The sequence below is a fragment of the Poecile atricapillus genome, chromosome 3 (assembly GCF_030490865.1).
Source record: "Poecile atricapillus isolate bPoeAtr1 chromosome 3, bPoeAtr1.hap1, whole genome shotgun sequence".
NCBI classification, from domain to species: Eukaryota; Metazoa; Chordata; class Aves; order Passeriformes; family Paridae; genus Poecile; species Poecile atricapillus.
Window position 1 is genome coordinate 106,809,998 of NC_081251.1, and position 20,867 is coordinate 106,830,864.

The window sequence follows — 20,867 nt, forward strand, 5'->3', positions numbered from 1 at the left end:
ACCACACAGACTTCAGCCACATTGCTGTTTTACTAAGAGAGGTAAAGAGTAACGTTTTTCCAAGAGAAACAAATCAAGGGTCTGAAGAAATGCAAATAGTTAATTCAAGTGAGTGCTATAAAACAGCAGAGTTAACTAACAATCACACTTTTTTTCTTTTAAGCTTTTAAACAAATTCAATTTTTTTTTTAGTTGAATAGCTAATTCTATGTAAATAAGTTCATATCCCCTTTTGTTATGCAGTAACTCTTGGGGTTTTTTAGTTTTTTTTGTTTTTTTAATTTAAGTGGTTATTTTTACCTGTTGAATTCAAGCTCTCATGATTTTATGAGGCTTTAGGGATTTTTTTAAAGGCTAGCAACTGCTGCCGAAGGCATCAGATTGAGCATGATTTTACACATTATCAAGCTGTGGTAATTTAATGCTATCCCAAGTTTTCTCAAACTACATTAAGCTATTTTTAAAGCCACTGCATCAAATTCTCCTGGTATCAAATCAGTGGGAACTTCCATTGCTGATTTGAGTGTGGTCAGCTCTTTTTTCTGGCTTTCTCCTGAAAACGCCTTTCTAAATAAACATGTTCCAATAAAATTATTTCATTTCAACAAATTCCTGTAGGGAAACCATAGAGCTTTATTTGTGAGTGTAGAAAAATGTAACTCTAAACTTCTTTGCTTCTTCTGGGCTCGTTTTCCATGAATTTTCATTTTAGATTGTTTTTGTGTTGCTTTGTTAATTCCCAAGGCTGAAATATTTGCATTTGACAAATAAAAATTGGTAAAAATATTGGTTTTATAGTACTTCTAAAACTCATGGAGAACAGCTGTTACTGTTTAGAGAGCTGGATAGAATTATTCCTGAAATTAAATCTGAATATCTCACAGTTCTGTTGTTTAACATTTTGATGCCTGAGAAGATGAGGCACTTCAATCACTTCTAGTAGAATCAATCTTTAAAAGTAGCATAACATATCATTATTTCCCTAGTTGCGTGGTAGGGGTATTAGCAGCAGTAAAACTGTTTCAGTGGATGTGGCAGGAAATTTAAGAATTAATATAAACGTTTTGTGATAAAATTAATAAGTAGATAGCATTTATAAACAACTGCTTTGGTTGGTTTTTTGTTGTTTGGGGTTTTTTTAGTGTTGTTTTGTTTTGGGTTTTTTGTGGGGTTTTTTGTTTGTTTGTTTTGTATTGGGTTTTTTTTTGTAGTGTAGACAGTTATACTTCACTTAGCAGTTTTCTGCAGCTCTCTGTGAAACCTGGTATTAAAACTTTCTGCAAATGGAAATGCTGTCTTTACTACCATTGGCTGAGATTTCCATCTCTACTACTCATTTGCTCTAATCATACACAAAATTAAGCTAACCACTATACTGCCTGAATGGTTAATTTTATATCTCCCAGGAGACTAAAGTAGTCAGGTTTCTTAGGATCTACCCCAGCAGTGCCAATATTAATTAATTTTTTTAAAAAAAGAAGGTGTGTCTTATAGGGTGACCCAGATGTGGTAGTACCAAGCCATGATGAGTCTCCAGCTGGAAGAGACTGAACAACCAAGGATTTGTTTCAATTCCAGGCTGTCTCACTTCAAAGGCTTGACTGGTGTCCCAGCAATAGAGATAGTGCACCTCTAGATGTTATCGGGGTTCCCAGCCCGTGTGAAGTTTGCCGGGCAGTCCTGGCAGTGGTGAGTGGTTCTCCCCTCCCTGTGGATGCCTGTGAACCAGCTGGAGCACCAGGATGAGCAACCTACGGCTGCTGCTGCTCAGCAATTACAGCAGGCACAGGAGGGAGGACAGTCCTGGTGACTAGGCAGTGTCTTTGTTTGGTAAGTGATGCTTTAGGCACGGTCTTTATTTTTCATTTTTTGTTGTTTTTTTCTTTTTTTTTTTTCCCCCTTCTTTTTTTTTTAATTTTAGGTGACTCTGTAGGAATAGCTGCTCTAAAACAAAGCTGTGGAAAAGCTGCTGGTGAGCGGAGACATTCCCATTGTTTGGGGTGAAAGCTGCAGCAGTGGAAATGTGGGCGCATGCTTCCGAGCATCCCAGCGAAAGCATTCAGGGAAGGTCTCATTATTCATAAGTGATGCTCCAGAGACTCCACATAGGCAAAAGCGCCTCTGGCATTGCAAGCCCCAACCCACAACGGGCAAAGCCGGCACTGCCGAACCTGCGTGTTCCTTCAGCTGCTCTCCGTGACGCCTGTGCATGGGGCACACCCTCTGCTTGGCACTTCCAGCTCAGGGACCCAGCTCCTCCACTCCTGGCTTCTTGCCCTTCAGGCATCCAGAGCAGGGAGAAGTGCCGGCCAGACCGGAGGCAGGTAGGCTCCAGGGAGAAGAAAACCATTTCAAGGGGTTAATTGAAAAAGACAAATCTGCAAACACGAGATGCAGAATGGGAGCCTGCAAATGAATGCTGCCAGCTGGAAGCTGGCCAAACTGATAAAGCAGAAAAGAAATTGAGGGTTAAATGTTTTGGATGCTGAAGGCTTGGAGTTCAAAGAGGAGCTCAAGGAAACTCCCAGCCACCAAGTCCATACAAAGAGGCTCTAGGCAAACACAAGCCTTCTGCCGGACAGCTTTATTCTAAACAGTTTCCAAAAGGCAGTGGTTCAAATGCATGATTAAGGGATATCCTTCAGCATCTGGGAGCTCTTTTACAAGGAAAGATGATGCCCACAGGTGAGCTATGGCTGAGGGGCAAAAGGAGTTGCTTTCCACAGGGAATAGGATGAGAAGTGCATCTGCCCACGTTGGCTTGGAAGAACAATGTGTAACTGTGGATGCATTTTCATTGCTTGGTAGAAAAGGCAGAAGGGAGCTGGTCCTGCAGGCTGGGAGGTGAGGGCAAGGCTGGAGGTCACTCTGCCTTCCCAGGAGTACTCTCCTGTCCACATCAGGAGTGGAATGCTGATGGCAACCCATTTTCCACCAGTGATATAAAGACTGAATTATTGAAATAATAATTTTTGCCTAAACCTCAGGGAGAAAACACCTTCAATTTTTTTTTTTTTTCCCCCCAAAAAATCTGGTTTAGATCTGAATGGGCTACTCTTTCCCATGTGGTGGATTGGGAGCAGGAAAGCTGCCTTCTTCCTTTGGATCAGGAAGCTGGACTCAAAACAGAGGATGGGACAAGTGGTGATGTGTTTCTCTGATAAAACTCTCTGTGCCAGCCCCTTCTCTCGTGGTTTGGTGACAAGGACCCTGCATTTCCCATATTGTCCTCCCTCCCCTGTGCAACCACCCACCTTGGCACCTCAGAAAGCCTTTTTTTTTTTAACTAGCTCCTAGTGCAGGAGTTGTATTTATGGATGGGAAAGTAGTATCCACACTTTTTGAGCAGGTGCATAACGATGCCATAGCATTGGAGCAAGGCTAGAGTTCAAGAGTTAGGTAATTGCATCTCCCTCAAAAAGGAATTGCCTCAGACCAGTTAATTTGTCAAGATAACGAATTGCAGCAATTCTCCTCATTTGGAGCTGGGCCACTAACACTGATCTGAACTGTATTTAAACTCTTGATGACAGAGACTGAAAAAGATATTGCAATACTGGAGGTACAGGTTCCTAAAGCAAAACTGCATCTACAGCTGGAGCTGAGAGGCAGCAAGGGCATGTGAGTACACATCCTGCATATCCCTTAGATATGAAGAAATTCCCTGGGGCACTGACTCTGGTGCCTGGGCAGGCAGAGTTCATCTTGAATCTTTGGGAGTGATTGAGGTCCAAAAAGGATAATGTAGTACCCATCAAGTCTGCTTCTGCAATATGAGATAGCACAAAGAGAATTTTTACCTCCCCCCTTCCAAATTAAGAAACATACCCCAAAAAGACTCATTTGAAGTTTCTGAAAGCTTTCTGGTAGCAGCAATAAAAACCCCTCTGAGGGCCTGGTGCTGGGATTGCCATGGCATTGTGTTCTGTCATGTATGTCAAGTATGGTTGCTGCCATATTTTTCTTTTCTGTGCCATAGCAGGCATGAACAAATTTGGAGGAGAAGAAAAGCAGAAGAAAGCTTCAGTGAAAATTCAGGCTTAGGCCAATGACTGTCCCATTTCTGATGAAAGTTAAGTTGACAGCATCAAGTAAAACGAAATGATGTATGTTCTTGTGCCAGACCTTCTCCTCTGGATGCCAGGCATTCCTTCCTCCACAAGAGAGACATGGACCAGAATAAATCCTGTACATTGACCCAGGGGAACTGAAAGGAATCTCTGACTCCTGCCACCCTCTCCAAGAAAACAATGGATTGAAAACAAAATTGGTTGTTAACTCTGTGACTTTGTCTGTGCCTTAAAAAGCATCAACACGAGAAATTTGACAGACTATTTCAGAATATTTCTGCTCGATGGCCTACTTGGGAATGAAATTACTTTCCATCTTATCCAGAATAATCTCTCTCTACCTGTAAGTGGACTTAATTTAGAAAAGCAAAGTGGCTTTTATTTTGGAATAAGCGCATCCACAGGTAGAGTTCTTTCCAAATAGTTAATCTGGTCATTGCCACATGTAAATAATTTATGTAAACATAAATTGATGAGGATGGTAAAGAACTCATGAAGGTATGGCCTAGGACTCCTTACCCAATTTGCAAGCAGACTTATCTTCCTCAGGGCTGTTATGGTGATCAACAGGCCTTACAGAGAGCTAGGTTCAATTTAAACATAGTCATATGTTTGAAAAAGAAATGAGCTTTTGAAAACTGCTGTCCCCCAAGTTCTGAGTCTATTTTACTTTGGTTGATCCTCACTTTTAAATATCTGTCAAGTGGTAATCTAGGATTATTAGGTCTCAGAATTGCTGATTGCCCATGGGGTTGGATCTAAGGCGGGTAGGGGGTGGAGGTGAAGTGTGTGCAGCCTCTTTTGGAGCAGGCGAGTGGCTGCTAAAGGGTGACTTTACATTGCCTGCAGCTGCTTTCTTGGCTTTGGCTAAAGCAGGCAAGTCTTGCTGTGTGCAGACTGCAGAGAGGCTTAAATGCTAAGGTAGAAAATTGTGGAAAGAACAGATCTTTTCAAGGTGGGTTTTCATTTCTGCATCGTGTTGAGTGCTTATCTCTTTTTCTTTCCAAGACTTTTCTGCTGCTCAAGTGCTCCTGGGAGGGAAAGGGCCACCTCAGATGGGAAATCGGGGCTAAGGCTGCTCTGACTGTGTTTGCCATGGCTTACATGTTTGTCCACACGGTGTGGCAGCAGCAAGAGCTATGTGGGAGATGCAAAGTGACCCAGATCAGCATTCCTAATTCCTGCAGCCATGCTACCTGTCCTGTGCAAGTGATGTGAACCAAATACCAGTCACGTTAGAGACTGACCTTGTTTTCTTGGAGAAACTCGTGTAAAAATGGATATAACAACACTCTTGACACTTACCTCACAGGATGTTGTGAAGCTTAATTAAATGTGTGCAAAAGCATTTCGAGATCCTTAGATGAAAGAAGTTTTTATAAATGCAAATTATAATAATTACGGCTAGTAACCACCATCAACTACTGAAACAATTAATTCAGGTTGCCACAGGCCATCGCAACAACGTGTGCAAAGAGGAATCAGCCATTTAATGACATACATGTTGCGTGAGAACTCAAAGCCTTAAAAATACTGTAAAGAGGGAAAAACTAAACACTCAGGGCTTGCCTCTGAGGGTGCCATTGGTGGAAGTTTCCTTGACTGTTTCCATCACCTCTGTTTGCATTGTGATTTGTTCCCAAAAAGAGCCCACCTTAAAGACTGCATTGCTGGGATCATTTTATGTCCCTTTGATTTTTACATTTAACATTGCAAGAAAATTGAAAATGACTGTAAATGCCTTGGCTCACAAGAATTTGGAAATACATGAATATAATTCTGGTTTTGGTTAATTCTCCCTTCACCTAGTCCCCCCCTCCCCACAAACACTCCCCCCAGCCTGCATCCCCAGCCCACTTAGAGCATCACAGAATAGACTTTGGCTACAGGGCATTATCCAGCTGACTTTCCAAGGGTGAAAACAAAAGCCAAGCAATCAAGATGTGTCTGGCCAAATACTTAAAGGCCCAGTGCACACATTTAGTTGACAGCTGACTGAAATCTGAACCATTTTGTTCAGCCTTTCTTGTTGCTTCAAAACTGATTTGGGCTTAAATAGCTAAAACCTACAGGTGTTTAAATGCCCTCCCTTGTCAGCAGAACAGCCTCATCAGATATGGTGTGAGGATGCAGTCAGACTGGAAGAGATCTCCAAAGACCCCACAGGTGAATCCCAAAGAGCAGTCTAGCCCACCTGTGGCCCTCAGGCTTATTTTGCTCGCCTTTAAAGACGAAAATTCAGAGAAGTAGGAGTTACTAAGCACCCAACTTACCAAAGCAATTAGGCTAAATGCACTGCAGCTAGAAATTTAAGCAATGCACTGAATTGAATTTGAGAATTCATGGATGTAAAACTGAAACCTTTAACATTTAACCTAGCAGCAAATTAAATCAGCTTTTTGACAAAATGAAAAATTCTATGCTATTGAAGTTTGAAAAGTGTGAAGCACACACCTATTAAAAGGAGGGTTTTTTCCTTTTTCTTTTAATGAAGAAAAACTTGGGACCAGTTAGTTGCCTAATCCAAATAATGAAAAAAGGGGAACACTACCTGTAAATAGAGCCCAATTTATAAAACATCATTGCTTTCTAACCTCTGCCAGACTAATGTATTTGTAGTCAGTGGGTTTCACAGAAAAAAAAAAAAAAAGTAACTCATGCTGGAAGGTTGTGTGGACTAAACTTACTCTGATATCAACAAGCTTAATGTGTACCAAAAATGAAAAGTCTTACATGTTTTTTTTTCAGTCACTTTAAAAGTACTGACTTTAGGATACTAAGTTGGTAATGTCTCAGGTAAGTTTTCATAAAATGAGGGCCAAGGTTTTATGGGGTCTGTGTGTGTCTCTGCATAGAAAATCAGCAACACTGATGCAATGCATAGAAACATGCTACACAGCTGGTACCAACATGTTGTTTTAAACCTGCAAACCCTCAAACTTTATTGTGATGTGTACATATGCAAACTCTGTGCTTGCACACACACACACACACACACACACACTCATATTTATATACCCACACAGGATATGCATAAGGGCATCCTGGACTCTGGAATCATAGAATATCCTGTTGCTAAGCTCTCTTAATGACACTTCTACAATGCTCTGCTCAATGTCTCTTAGCTAAATCCTATAATATAAGACAAAATTTGGATGCATTTTCTAAATGCACCTCAAGGCACTAGGACATAAAAGGAGTTGGGGTATGAGCACGCCTTGTTTTACCCATCTCCAGAGTGCCCTGACCAACATTTTACACTTTTCCAGAAAGGTGTGGCTGAAAAGGCACTGAAGCAGATACAGGGGCAGGCCTCCCTGATATTTGCATCCTGTCACTCACCTGCTGCAGTGCTTTGCTGCACAGACTTGCTGATAACCACCAGCGCATTCTGTGGTTTGGGTGCCCAAAGGCTTCAGAAGCTGATGTGACCCTACTGGCATGGAAAACCCCAACTGATGGGTTGATACTTTCCTTCCCACCCTTCCCACTAGAAGAGACTGATTTAGAGGAAAACAGCTTTGGAAAGGGGACACACTACACTTCATGTGCCCTGTTGTAGGGGAAATGCAACTTGGCAGGAACAGTGGGTTTTTCATTCCCAGGCTGCTCCTTCCACTCTCTGGGAAGATCTTCACCTGGCTGATATCCTTCAGTTACAAGAGTGGCAGGAATACCAGAGTGTAAAACCTCACAGAGGTAGTTTACACTATACACTGTGTCCTGCAAACACCAGTTCTTTCTTCCTGCCTATATAAATAAACTATGTCAGCAGGAGCAGTGGCTGTGGACACTGCTTGGGAAGCTCAAAGCCCTGGAGGGAGCTGTGGGCAGTTCCTGGCATTGCTTGTGCTTCTGAAGGTAACCAAAAAGGAAAGTCCATGGGAAGAAAAGCAAAAAACCTGATGCCTTGATGCCAGGGGAAAAAAGTCCCCATGGCTCCTGCTGGTGTCTTCTCACCACCTCATTTCATTCCCTTTCTCGCTCCTCTTTTCACTGAAGTAGACAACAGGAGTTTGGAGATTAGTTTCTGTCTAAAAAAGATGCTCACCTCTTTGGGAAAAAAAAAAATAATTGTAAGGGAAGGTAATTAACCTACATTGCATTCTCTGATATCTGTTAAACACAGCATTGCTTGTCAGCCACTCCTTTCATCACTTAAAGAGCATTTTGTATCCATGGGAAGCAATTAATGTTCAATGGGACAAAAATGCCCTTAAAAAGGCATATATCCACCTTCCTGCATTGCAGCACTGATCTTTTTCCTTCCTTACATGCCACCACCAGTCCTTCTCACAGAGATGTGCATCATCCAGAGATGTTTACTTGTACCTGGCTGTTCCTGTGCCCTTACAGTCCTTCCTTACAGCTTGAGTCTGCTCCCTCTGCCTCTTCTCTGACTTCAGGTAGAAACCCTTCCCTATGTTTTCTGGCACATTTTTTGACTGGTTTAGGCTGCAGTTGGGAACTCAGCCCATTGCAGGGAGGATCCTGGCACCAGGATACTTTCTGATCTGTAAAGAGTTGCTTGAAGCAACACTCACTCTGTAAGAACAGTGCTCAGTGTAAAGCAGGCTTACAGCCCTCTGCTGCTTTCAGGTCTATTTGACTAATGGTATTGCTTCAAAACCAGCAAAATTACCTTTGGGCTCACCTAAACCAGCTGAGGCAGTGCCATGTAAGCAGCTTGTGCCTGGCCCTTGAGGCTCTTCTTATGCCTCCCCTGGGACCCCAATGGAGCAGGGGTACAAGCAGCCACAGTGGCCAGTGCTGGGGTTTTAAAAACTGCTTGCTTAGCTGGCTTTTCATCTGTTCCCTTTGTACCACAAACAAGAAGAAGAAGAACCTGATCTGAAACCACATGTGAAAATAAGGATCTCTTCCATTTATATTTCTGGAGTCAAAATAGATGTGTTATACAGCAGGGCCTTTCGAGCCCCGCAACAGCACCGATATAAAGGTTTAATCACTGCTATTTAAAATAATACAAAGCAAAGGTGAGTTAGGATGCCAGTAAACTAGAGCAGAGGAGAGAGCTTTCTAGGCAAGCTGAGTGGCATAAGCAGTGGGAGAACATCATTGTGGCAACTCTTAATATGAAAATGGTCAAGGCTTACTTCACGGTCTTGCAATAGCAGATGGTTGGAGCCATTTAATCAGGCATCTTTTCTGTTCCTAAAGCCTATAATTATCTGTTATAAGGACAACATCAAATTGGCACACGAGTTTTTCATTTCCCATCCCCAGATTGAAGAGGGGCATGGCTACCAAAAGGGGCATGGCTACCAAATTTTGGAAAGCTTTGCTCTCATGAAGAGACCTGCAACTGCCCAACTTGGGGAATTGTAGCAGAGGTGCTACCTGAATATTCTTGTCCTGGCTAGGATTACTCTGGGCTGTGCAGTAAATGCTCAGAACTAACCCCTCCTGTGCCATGGAGTTACTAGAAATCTGGAAGGAGGTAAAAGAAAGGCCAGCTTGCTCAGATGCTTACCACAGAAGCATGGTGCTACTTGAGATTTAACCTATGAGAATAAAGAAAAACAGCACCAAATGTAAGCCATGCTCAGAACCTGTTCCCTTTCAAAACAGAAAAGGTGAAGGCAAAGCTGAATCCCAATGATCTTCTGGCACATCAGATTCTCTGATCCTGGTGAAGGCCAAGCTGTTTAACCACTATGTTGACCTGATCAAAATCTGATTAAAGGTGAAAACATTTGCATTTCCAAACATAAGGCAAAAAAAGAGGCTATCCAATGAATACTTAATATATTCTGAATGCTGCTACTGGAGAATATTTTATAAATTAATTTTCTTCTAAAAATACTTCCCCCCACCCCCAAAACCTGATTTATATTTTAAAACTTTTAAAACTCCCAAACAACCAAAAACTGTTTGCTACATTTTGGGACGTGTCTGAAGCTTTGTTTAAGAACAATTTCATCTTCATAGTATATGAATGTTTTTTACTATTTCTTCAATGTTTTTTACCATTTCTTCATCATGCATACTGCTGATACACCAAAAAAATGGCACTATTCCTGAAAAAAAAAAAATTCCTTAAAAAGTTTTTTATTCTTCTCTTTGGAATGAGTGGACTTCAAGTTGAAATTTCTAATACAGTATTTTAAACAACTTGTGAAGAACTTGTCTATAAGCACCAATATTGTCAGGCTTCAACTCACACAAGTAATTTAACATTTGCACTGGGCAAAGCAGTTTACCTCCTGCTGACTGCAAATTACTGATAATATTGACTGTTTCTTTTGCCCCAAAATAGGGTGAGATCAGTGTGTGCAGAACCTCCTCTCCTGGTTTTGTAAATATTAGTCTTCTTTGACAACTGCAGCACCGGGAACCTGAGACACGCTGAATGAAATGCAGACCGACTTATCTGTTAGTAAATAATTTCAATTAGGAGATGGAAAAACACCGGAAATAAAATGTTTATTGCTTTCTTTGGCCTTTCCTTCCCCTCGGTTTCACACTGTATTTTCCCTGAGTGGACAATGAGAAGTTTAGGATGGGGGTGGTATCCCTACACACCCCAGCCTAGCCTTTGTGTACCATGGTTGTTGTCACACTGACACCTAATGGCAAACACGAATGAGAGGATTACAGCTGATTTCCCACGGGTGTGCTTTCACCCTCTGTGGCAAAAAACACAGAAAACAAGCCAGCTTAGGAAATGGACTTCACCTGGCTGTGTGGTCAGCCGGAGGGAGGTGACAGTGAGGGGACCTGGCATGGTATGGGGCTGAAAGGATGGGCAGCCTGCCACAGAGAGGTCACACAGTCTCCAAAGGAAAGGAAAACCATCCAAGGCTAAAATGAGGAGGCCAGAGTCATCCAGCGGGCTGGTGATGGTTGTAAAGGTCTAATTACATCCAGTTCTTTAACTGCTGTCTTGTTTCTAATCCCAACAAGTGGACAGCAAAACTCTCAAACACACACAGGAATAGGTTGGGGCAGTACAGTTGATAATAATATATGAAAATAAGGCACTGACTAAAGCCTGTGCTTCCTTCACGACTGCTTGAGGAAACCAGGAATTTTTTGGGAATTTTGACTCTTGAAATTCTGTTTATTACAGTGATCAGTGTAGTGTCAACTCTTTCCTTACAAATCTGAGGCAATGGCAGCACAGTGAACAGGGTGATCTGGGCTCACACAGCAGCAGAGGGTGCCCATACAGGCTCCAAATTTGCCTTCATGAACTAAACATTTTGCCTTTTGGTGGCTAAAAGCAAGGGCCTAAGGTAAGCACTTCGTAGCCCTTTTCTTTGGCCACAGTGCATCCTATGCAGTAAAATAAGTAATTAACTGTAGCCATCATCTTGCATCTGGTTGATAAGAATTCATGTTATTTAAGCAGAGGTGTGGTGAAATTTCACAGTGAACTTCAGACATGCTTTAGGACTAGGTTCCAAATCCTTCAGTCAGAGGGTAAGCTCATGTAAGGCTCCTGATGGCTCACCAGCACCTACCAAATAATGTAAAAAACACATCCTGGGATTATTTTGCAATGTGTCTGGGATGGCCCCAGAATCTCCTCTTCATCTGGTGCACTTTACATGTTTTTGGAGGTCTCCAGGGGGGATTTTAGCAACAAGAACATTAACAAGAGAAAGGACTAAATTCAGCAGAGGTAAATTAGTAACCATAGAAAGATGTAGCAAGAGTTTCATTAAGCAAAAAAAAGATCAAGTTGTTGTGAAACAATGTTAAATTTTTGAAAAAACATAGAGAAGCCATACTCAGGTTTTTAACACAAAACTACAGGAAAGAATATTGACTTCCACGCTCCTTTAAGAATTTTTAAACTATCAGTTAAGTGGTTAATCCATGGAATCTAATTTATGTGAGAGCCCTACCCTAACTTTTTACTGATGTTGTGGTGTCCCTGGGCTGGGAGGGCAGGAGGCAGAAATCAAGCGGCTGTTGCAGCTTTGATTATCATGAAGATGAAAAGGTGGGACACTGGCAGTGTGACTGCAGTAAGTGACTAATTAAAGTGAACACCATACATGCTTGTAAGCTATCATTAATTATATCTTTCCATCGTATTAAAATATTTTGCCATTTCATAATATCAACATTACAGAGATAACCAAATGCCTCACAATCTGTTTTTAAGACTGAATTTATAGTTTGAAATCTAGTACAGATTCAGGACTTTTGGTGTCTTGAATGCTGTGAAAAATATTATTGAATGGCAGGTATTATTCATGCATGAGCTGGGGACTTGCAGAAGTTTCATGGCACTGAGATTTAAAGTAAAAAGCAGTGTCAGTGCAGACTAACTGTCAGGAAGGATATTTAGGGAAAAATACTTCAAATAGTTGAAATTAAATTCAGAGGGTATGCTGAGGAAAGAAAAAAGTCATCAGTTCTGGATGTACTTACTGCCTTGTGCTAGGCACTGCAGACCACTTTTTTACCAATGGTTTTTCTTAAACAACTTCCTTCGTTTCATCTTCTGGCCAAGGTTGACACTTTAGAAAGTGCATGACTGAGAAGAGCAGTGGATGCAAAGCTCACCCTTGGGTCCCACTGAGCTCTTCACTATGGATTTCACCAGCTGTGTCCTGATTAGAATGTCCCAGCCCTGAGATGGGATTTTAACAGGGAACTTGGTTTTGTTAGGCTGGAAGCACTCAACAAGAACCAACATCAGGTTGTCAAACACCCTAACACCTGTGGTGGGAATTTTTCAGGGGTGAACCCTTCAAGCAGTCTCTTGTGTAGGAGTCTTTGGAGGAAAACAGCCCCAACCTCTGTTTTTGCCGTTGGCAATTTCACAGTATTCCCACATAAGGACCTGTGGTGTGCCTGGGGAGTGCAGTGAAAGAGGAGAAAATAAATAAATTGTCCTTCAATGTTCTTGTTTGTTTGTTTGATCTTACACCACATGTGTGAGGGTTCTCACATTTACAAGAGTCGCTCCTTCTGAGCACAGGGATCTTCAGCTTTCTCCTGATGTTGTTGACTGTGCTCTGCCTGATCACTACTTCTAAAACTCACCTGCACAGGGAATACTTGGAGATCATTCTTTGGTAGGTCATTCTAAAAAGCCTTAACGCTGAGAGACTACAACCCACCACTAAATTGCCACCTCACATCAGCCCACCATCGCACCTCTTTTCCCATCCCTCTGCTGTCATGCAACTGATGTGATGAATTACAGCCTGTCACATCACGTTACATTACGCAGAGCAAACAGGACAAAACACATACCAACTGCCATGCAAATATGTGTTTGCCAACGCTTTTCAGCGCGCAGAAATGCAACCGGCGAGTTCCCCGCCGGAAAGCGAGAGGCTGAGGGACGGCTCCAGGGTGTGTGAGACAAACATGCCCCTGACACACCGTGAGCACACAGATCCACAGCTCCCAGCCAGCTGCAGCAGTTATGAAAGCACCTCCTCCCTGTGATTACTTTTTTTGTGCTTTCAGACAAAAAAAGAAAAAAAAAAAAAAAAGGCAGCTGCGTCTTCTTGTGATGTCATGAGGCAAAATACAAATACGTAATAATTCCTCTGGCTTGTGTTCAGATTTGGAGCTATTTTTGTGACTGGCCAGATTTTGGCTGTGTATGTGTAAATATAACACCCACTTATGTACACACACACACGTGCATACTATGAGATGTGTGAATATATACTACATATATATTATGTGGCTTTTAACTGCAGTCTTTTAGACCACATGTGGGCCTTTTGAAGCTAATGGGAGATTTACCAGGGGCTTTTTCACAGAGCTGTAGGCAAGAGTGGAATCCAGAACACATGAATATTATACTACTATGATACAGTATAAATAATCTAGTTTGACCTACAGTGAATTAGAGGCTATTAAATTTCATCCAGAAAAACATGTGTTTGACTAATGCATAAATTGTATTTGGCTAAGACCTATTTCCCAGAAAGGTATTCATTCAGTCTTCATGCAAAGACACTTTCCATGCATCAATTTCTTTGATAGTTTGTTTCAACAGTTATTTTAACTATGTGTGCCTTCTATTTAAATTTACTACAGTCTATGCACTGAAGTCAGTGATGAGAAGCCAAATTCCTACTTAAATTCCTAGCTACAATGTCAACAGCTTGAGTACTGACTTGCTTCTCTTCACTTCAATGCCATGCCATGGGCATCCCTCCGAGATCCTTTATGCTGAACTATTCTTTATCATGTTACATCCTCCCCCAAGGTGTAGCTCTGTGAATTCCTTTCACTTTTAAAACTTCCTTCTTGATCTGTTGCCACCGAAAATATGTTGTTTACTTGGTAATTAGTGTCATCTATTCACTGTGGTCTGTGTGCATTAACTTGGCTAGGGGTTATAGGGATAAGATGGAATTATACTGAGGAGATGTGAGTGACCTCACATGCCTTGCAATATCCTAATTGTTAGTACAATGAAACCATATCAGATTCAGACAACTCCTTTCAATTTTCAGAATTTGGAAATAATGTAATTTCTTTTTTATTTTTGTTTTTTTATAAGCCAGTCATAGTATGTGGCTTTAGGTACAAAAATTGGAAGCCCCTAAAACTGGCAAAAAAATAGTTAATCTATGATTTGTGGTAAGATTTTTTTCATAATCAATAGGGCATAATTTTACTGCTGGCAGACATTACAAAATATGAGGATCATTAAAATATGAAGGAGAAAGCGTCTTCATTTTGGGCATATAGTTGTGCTTTTTAAATCAGTTCTGTAGTGGGCAAGAATATGTCACTATAAAGAAGGAAAAAAAAATGGCAGGCCATGACAATTCTAAAGCTTGACACAAAACTATAAATCTCTTTCAAGTGAAGATACGCAGATCTTTGTGGAGACCTCTGCAGCTAAGCAAACCAACTAGCCTTTGATGTACTTATAATTATTAGGGGCTGAGGATTATGTCTTTAGGCAAAGCTGTCTAGCAGTGGGAAGGTATAGATCAAAACTGACATCATGACACAAGCAAGAGGAGAGGTGAGGTGAGGTGGAGCCAAAAATAGCTTGGCATTACTGTAGACTTCAAGTAAAACAAACCACTCCACTTCTTGAAAAGAACACAAGGAGGGGAGCAGTAAGTGACTGAAACCCTCAAGAGAGTAAAATCCTCAGTACCAGCTGGAAATTTAAATATAGGATGCAATGCCATGAGGGTTGGCTGCTGCCTCCTCCTCTTGAAGCCACTCTACACCAAGTAGAGTGTCCTTCCAAACCAGGTCTTTGCAGATGGCAGCAGTCCTGGTCATACCAGACCTACCCATGAGATTGTTGCTTGCTACAGTCCCCATCCAAAGCTCCCTGAAGATGGCAGAAATCCTTTCATTGTGTTTAGTGGGCTCTGTGTCAAGGGCTGTGTGTGGCTTGATATGTTCAAGAGAACAGTTAAATAATTTCAAATTACTATGGATCTTCAAAGACACTCATCTTGGGTGGCTCAAAATTAAAAAGGTGCTTGTGGAAACTAATTTCTTGCCATAGGTGAACTGCCAATCATACTTAGAAAGCATTTTTCATTAAAAATGTTTTTCTGGGTCTCTGGGGATAAAGTCACATTATTAGAAAAATAAAAGCTAAGGGTTTGATTCCTGAGGTTTTGATTGACTTTAACTGAAAACAGAAATAAATAAATAGGAGATCTAACACTTACACTGAAGGGGGCAGACTCTAAAAAACTGGAGCATGAATAGGTGTCCCCTGAGTCCTCCCAGATCACAGTCCACCAGTGTCTGGGACAATACCTTTGAAGCATGCCGTAAATATGTTACACAGTGAAATAAAAGTCACTAAATAAAGACCAAGATTCTCTTGAAATTTGATAGATGACAAGAGAAAGCTGCACGTGCCAAGGAAGAGCAGGAAATGAAGAAGGCTTTGCCATCAGTGTCAGAAAGGGTACGTGAGGGTGAGGAAGAATATCACTTGAGAGATGAAAGGAGTCATTATGGATCAGAGGAGAAGGAAATGTTACTAACTAGGCTAATGCAAGGCCAGAGAAGGTTAAAAACACAGGGGGACAATTCTAAACAGTGTCTTGAAATGCAAGCAGGCTCCCCAGGACTGTCAGGAAGAGGGGAAGATCTGAGTAAATGATAAGTGATTTGGAGGTAGCAGACTGTAATGCAAGATCAGACTGGTATCTCAGACAAAACACCATAGGATGTGTCATTATTAATTATCACAAAGAACATGTAAGCTGTTCAATATAAAACACTACCACAGACCTAAGATAAAATTAATTAATTCTCCACGTAGGGTTCAAAACTGGTGATGTTCCTTGCCAGTAAGGTAAAAAATTTAGGGTCTCTACATTTTAAATGTCATTTTACAAACACTGTGGGAAATTAGACTGCAGTCTCTGTGAGAACTGATAAGATTCCCTATCTCGCAAACTGTATGGAATACTTCCAGAAATATTTTAAAATTCTATTTTAAATGGAAAAACCTCAAGCGCTTTCATGAGACATTAGTGAACCACCAAAATGTTAGTCAGTCCCATCTAGCATTTCAGAACAATGCAATTATCTGAACATCAGTGTTTTTGTTAAGATACCTCTGTTAGAAATGTTGCCTAAACATTAGTTACTAATATTCTGAAATTCTAAGTAGAAATACAAGGTTTCCCAATTTGCCTTTCAACTATGCAGCAGTTATCTGTCTTGTCACAACATGAATCCCTTTTGGGTGAAAGCTGTTGATTTGAAGGTTAAAATCACCTTGCTAGGCCCTAATGTAATTTGTTGGAAGTTGGCCTTGGGAAACTTTCTGACACTGCCTACATATGCTCCTTGTTGGATATTCATTGAGCAATGATGTCTGAAGGGCTGAGTTCTTCACTTCCATGATCATTATTAGCTATGGCATTTCTTAACAGGCTCTGCCATGTCAGTTCTTTGCAGCTCAGGTTTTACATTAGCAACCCACACTTTACAGCACCAAGCAGACTCACTCTCCCACCACAGACAATACTCTTCCAGGAGAGCATATGCCAGGTTATGCTCATAAACAAAATTTATTAGTAACCTACATATATGCCAATATTGAATAAATTATTTATTCTCTCTTTTAATCAAGTGAAATGAGGTGCACAGCATACATTTTAGGCAAGGTTAAATGAGAACTCCCTGACCTCATTAAGGAACTTGTGGATCTACTACAGAAATTATTCAACAGAAAATCTTTGGAAGAAGAAACCACAGGATCCACAGCCAGTGGTCTGTTGATCAAATAAGAGTGGGGAAAGAGGAGATGACTAATGCCATTTCTGAGATGTACAGTACCATTACTTCAATCTTCTCTTCCCTAAAGATGCATTTTCACAGGCTGTCAAACATAAAATCTTATCAGAATACTTATCCTCAGAAGATTTTAATCAGATGAAAAAAGTATATGATTCTCCCAAAACCATATTCACCTGACACTTCATCTTGCTCAGCAATATTCTCACCAAACTACTGTGCTCTGGAGGTCTATCTGTTTTCACCAGATGCCCACAGACATCCTTAGCTTTGAAGGTGCCTTCTTCAAAACAGTGTCCAGCAAACTGCAATCACATGATAATGAACTAAGAAGAGCCTAAATTCAGGAAATCTTAAAAAAATCAACCTATTTTTAGTTTTATCTTGACACAAATACTGGCATAATATATGTGAGGAATCTACCCATACAGGACTTTGGATGATGTCTATAAATTTTAGATGAAATTATATTGTCATCCTACATTATTTGAAGAAGCTTGAAACTTTTCCTGAAAGTCAGAGTTTGAAATATACTGTGCTTGAAGTGCACCCTGTACACAGAAATATCTTGACAAATTATATCTGGGGCAAGATGGAGCCTCTCAAAGGCTTGGGAATCAGCCAGAAGCACTGACTCATCTTATTTGCAAGCAGTGCTGATCTGAGGTTTGGGGATGGGCTAGCTCAGGAAATTTCATCAGATGTTGACATATGAAAATGGTTCACTTTATATATATATATATTTAAGAAATAAGATGTAGAGGTCAATAAGACTGGTTGCACCTTGCTGCCTCTCTTTGCTTAGGTTATTGTCTTCCTGTAAAAGCCTGAAGTGGCTGTTCAAGAACTTTGGGGAGAAGTGTGACCATTGGTGAACTGAATGGATGCAAGCTCCAGAGAGCAGGGACCAGCTGAAGAGGACTTGGTTTGGGAAGAGGTCAAGGGACACAGACTTGTTTGAAACTGCATTTTAAAAAAATCTGGCTTAGGCATGATTTTTTCTCCCCCACTCAAAGTATTAGGAAAATACAGCAATTTACATATGAAGTACTTATCATCTTTTGTTTTCATTGGGTCCACAAAGTTCATACCTCATGTCAACTTTTTTGCCGATGACAGTTTATGAAAGAAAAGCATCATTAGAAGGGACGTTGGAATAAAGTATAACAAAGCAAAACCTGTGGCTGAGATTTCACATGTTTAAGGTGAGATTGAATCTGCAGCAAAACAAACTCATGGGAGATTCCTGTTTATTTTCATACAAAATGAATTGGATGCAAATTCATTACTGTTTAGAGAATGAATCTCAGTGACAGTTTGTCCCTGGGGGCATTGAAAAGTATTTAAAATCATCCTGATAGTTAATTATTCAGCATAAGTCTTTATCATATAAAATGACTTTAATAATTTATGCTAATGGGGCATTGTAGACGTAACTGTAGGACTGGTCTGGAGGAGGGGAAGACTGTGTGCCTGCACATTTATAGCTGAATTGTAGTTACACATGTGTGGCATTTGATATGCAAGGAAGGCATCTGTGATCACCTCAGTTCTTTTCCCTACCCCTCTCCCAGCATGTTCAGCTACAATGCTACAAAAGGCTCTCACTAAATTTACAAATAGCCCAACTTCAGAAATCTAGTAATCATGGTAGTTTGCAAGGAATTAAATGAAGATACAAATTAGAGTTTGAATTTTCTGGATTAAGTGTCAGGGAACAGACAATGATCAGATGAAAGTCCTGGGTATCTCAGTTATATTTGGTGCAGCACATAAATACCTAGGAATTAAGAGAGGAGAAGGCAAGGGAGATGTAACTGCACACTTTAAAGTGCCAGTAAGGGATGACCTAAACAGGTGTCCTTTTTTTTGAACTCTAGTGGTGAAAAGGCTTGCCCAAAAGCCCAGTTATGGTGGAAAAATAGCTTTAAATGACTTGAGCATGAAAATGAAAGTCTCTGAAGAAAAGAGTTCAGGAGAGGCACTGCTTGATTCCTACTCTGGTGAGTAGATTCCCTCTGGAGAGGGAAGGAGGTGCTCCTGTATCGCAGTAGCCTTGAAAGTCATGGATTTATACAATCTACAGAAATAGCCACATAAATGCATATATGGCCTCTCTGCATTTCTAGGTACTGGAGTGGCATTCCCTTGTATGCTCTGGGTAAACAGGGAGATTTTTAAATGCACTGTCCTAAAAGAATCCCAAGTCACCCAAAATCTCACAAGTTTTGTGACTCTGACTCATAAAAAAACCTTTTGAGTTTTAATCCTAGTCTACTTCTTGGCATGGAATAAGGACAAAAGCTCAGTGCTTTCCTCTAATATTCAATGATGCAGTAGAATAAGCAAAAGAGAATTGTGCAAGTTTTATGCAAACATTTTTAGGCTTTGTGGGTTTTCTTGCCTTTGTCTCCAATGGAGGTCAGCTCCCTAGACATAGACACCTCCTGCTTGGCTCATGCTATAAGGCATGAAATCAGAATGGTCTCATGTGCTTGCATACATCTCTTTATGTCAATTCAGAAGAAACACAAGGAGAAAGTGAATGAGTTGTGAGTTCCCTTGCATGAAAAGTCATCTGTGTTTTAGCTATTAGTCTCACACTTAGCAACTTTAGCATCAACATTCCTTATGGAATGGTAAGAATCCCACTGCACACAAAGCTGCTGCTTTAAAGCCAGGATGTGAAGCTGTATTCACATCAGTAAATGTTCCATCTGAGTGCTGCCAAAGTATCAATGTTGGATGTGGCTCCAGTGTGCACCAGAGTATTTAAAGGTGAGTAAAATTGCCTTTAATGTTGATATGAGCAATGATTTTCAGATTCAGCCCCTTACCTCTCGCACTCAGTTCAGTTTGTACAGCCTGAACTTTTCTATATAGCCACAGCATAAATCTTTTTGCTTCATAGCTATCCTCACACAGGTACTGAAAGGCAAAGCTATGTGATTTTTATAAGTCTTCTTCCTTAATTACAAATAAAAATACTGTTCCTTAGTCACAAATAAAAATCCGGTCTCACTTTCAAAGAAAACAATGCAATCAAAACAATAACCCCTCTACAAATATAACAACATGTTCTACAGGACAAGTATTGATTAAAACAAAAGGGCTTTTTAAACACCATTAATTCTTACCAATTCCAGTAGTTATTGATTCTGCATCAATGTCATTAGCCTTTCTCTTTGCCACTTCAGCTAGTGCCAATTCACCCTTATCTAGAGCAAGGTAATGGATGTCCTTTGGAAATAAAGAAGAAAAAAGATTAATCTAAAATTAATCTCAAAGGAGCAACAAAAGGGATTTTGAAAGAAAGAGGTTCTTTTATTATTTAGATCACAAACACAGATGGAACTGATGAACCTACCATTATGTTTTAATTCCCTCCAACGCAAATATATTTCCTTACTTGTGCTGTTGAATACAGCAATGAATAAAACACTGACCAATCATGCACTGATAAAGGCAAAGCTATTGACCAGTGTATGAAAGAAACCAATCTGTCTACTTTTAACATAACTTCTGTTGAATTAAAAGAATGTTGATAGGTGGTGGCTC

General features: G+C 40.6%; 1 protein-coding gene across 4 annotated transcripts in view; it reads right to left on the reverse strand.

Annotated features, from left to right (window-relative positions):
- WDPCP (WD repeat containing planar cell polarity effector) overlaps positions 1-20,867 on the reverse strand; it is a 147,911-nt gene that overhangs the window by 19,010 nt on the left and 108,034 nt on the right. For all 4 annotated transcript variants that reach the window (XM_058834204.1, XM_058834206.1, XM_058834207.1 and 1 more), the window contains exon 14: positions 20,447-20,549. In XM_058834204.1, the coding sequence (XP_058690187.1) occupies positions 20,447-20,549 (103 nt within the window). The remainder of the gene's footprint in view (positions 1-20,446; positions 20,550-20,867) is intronic.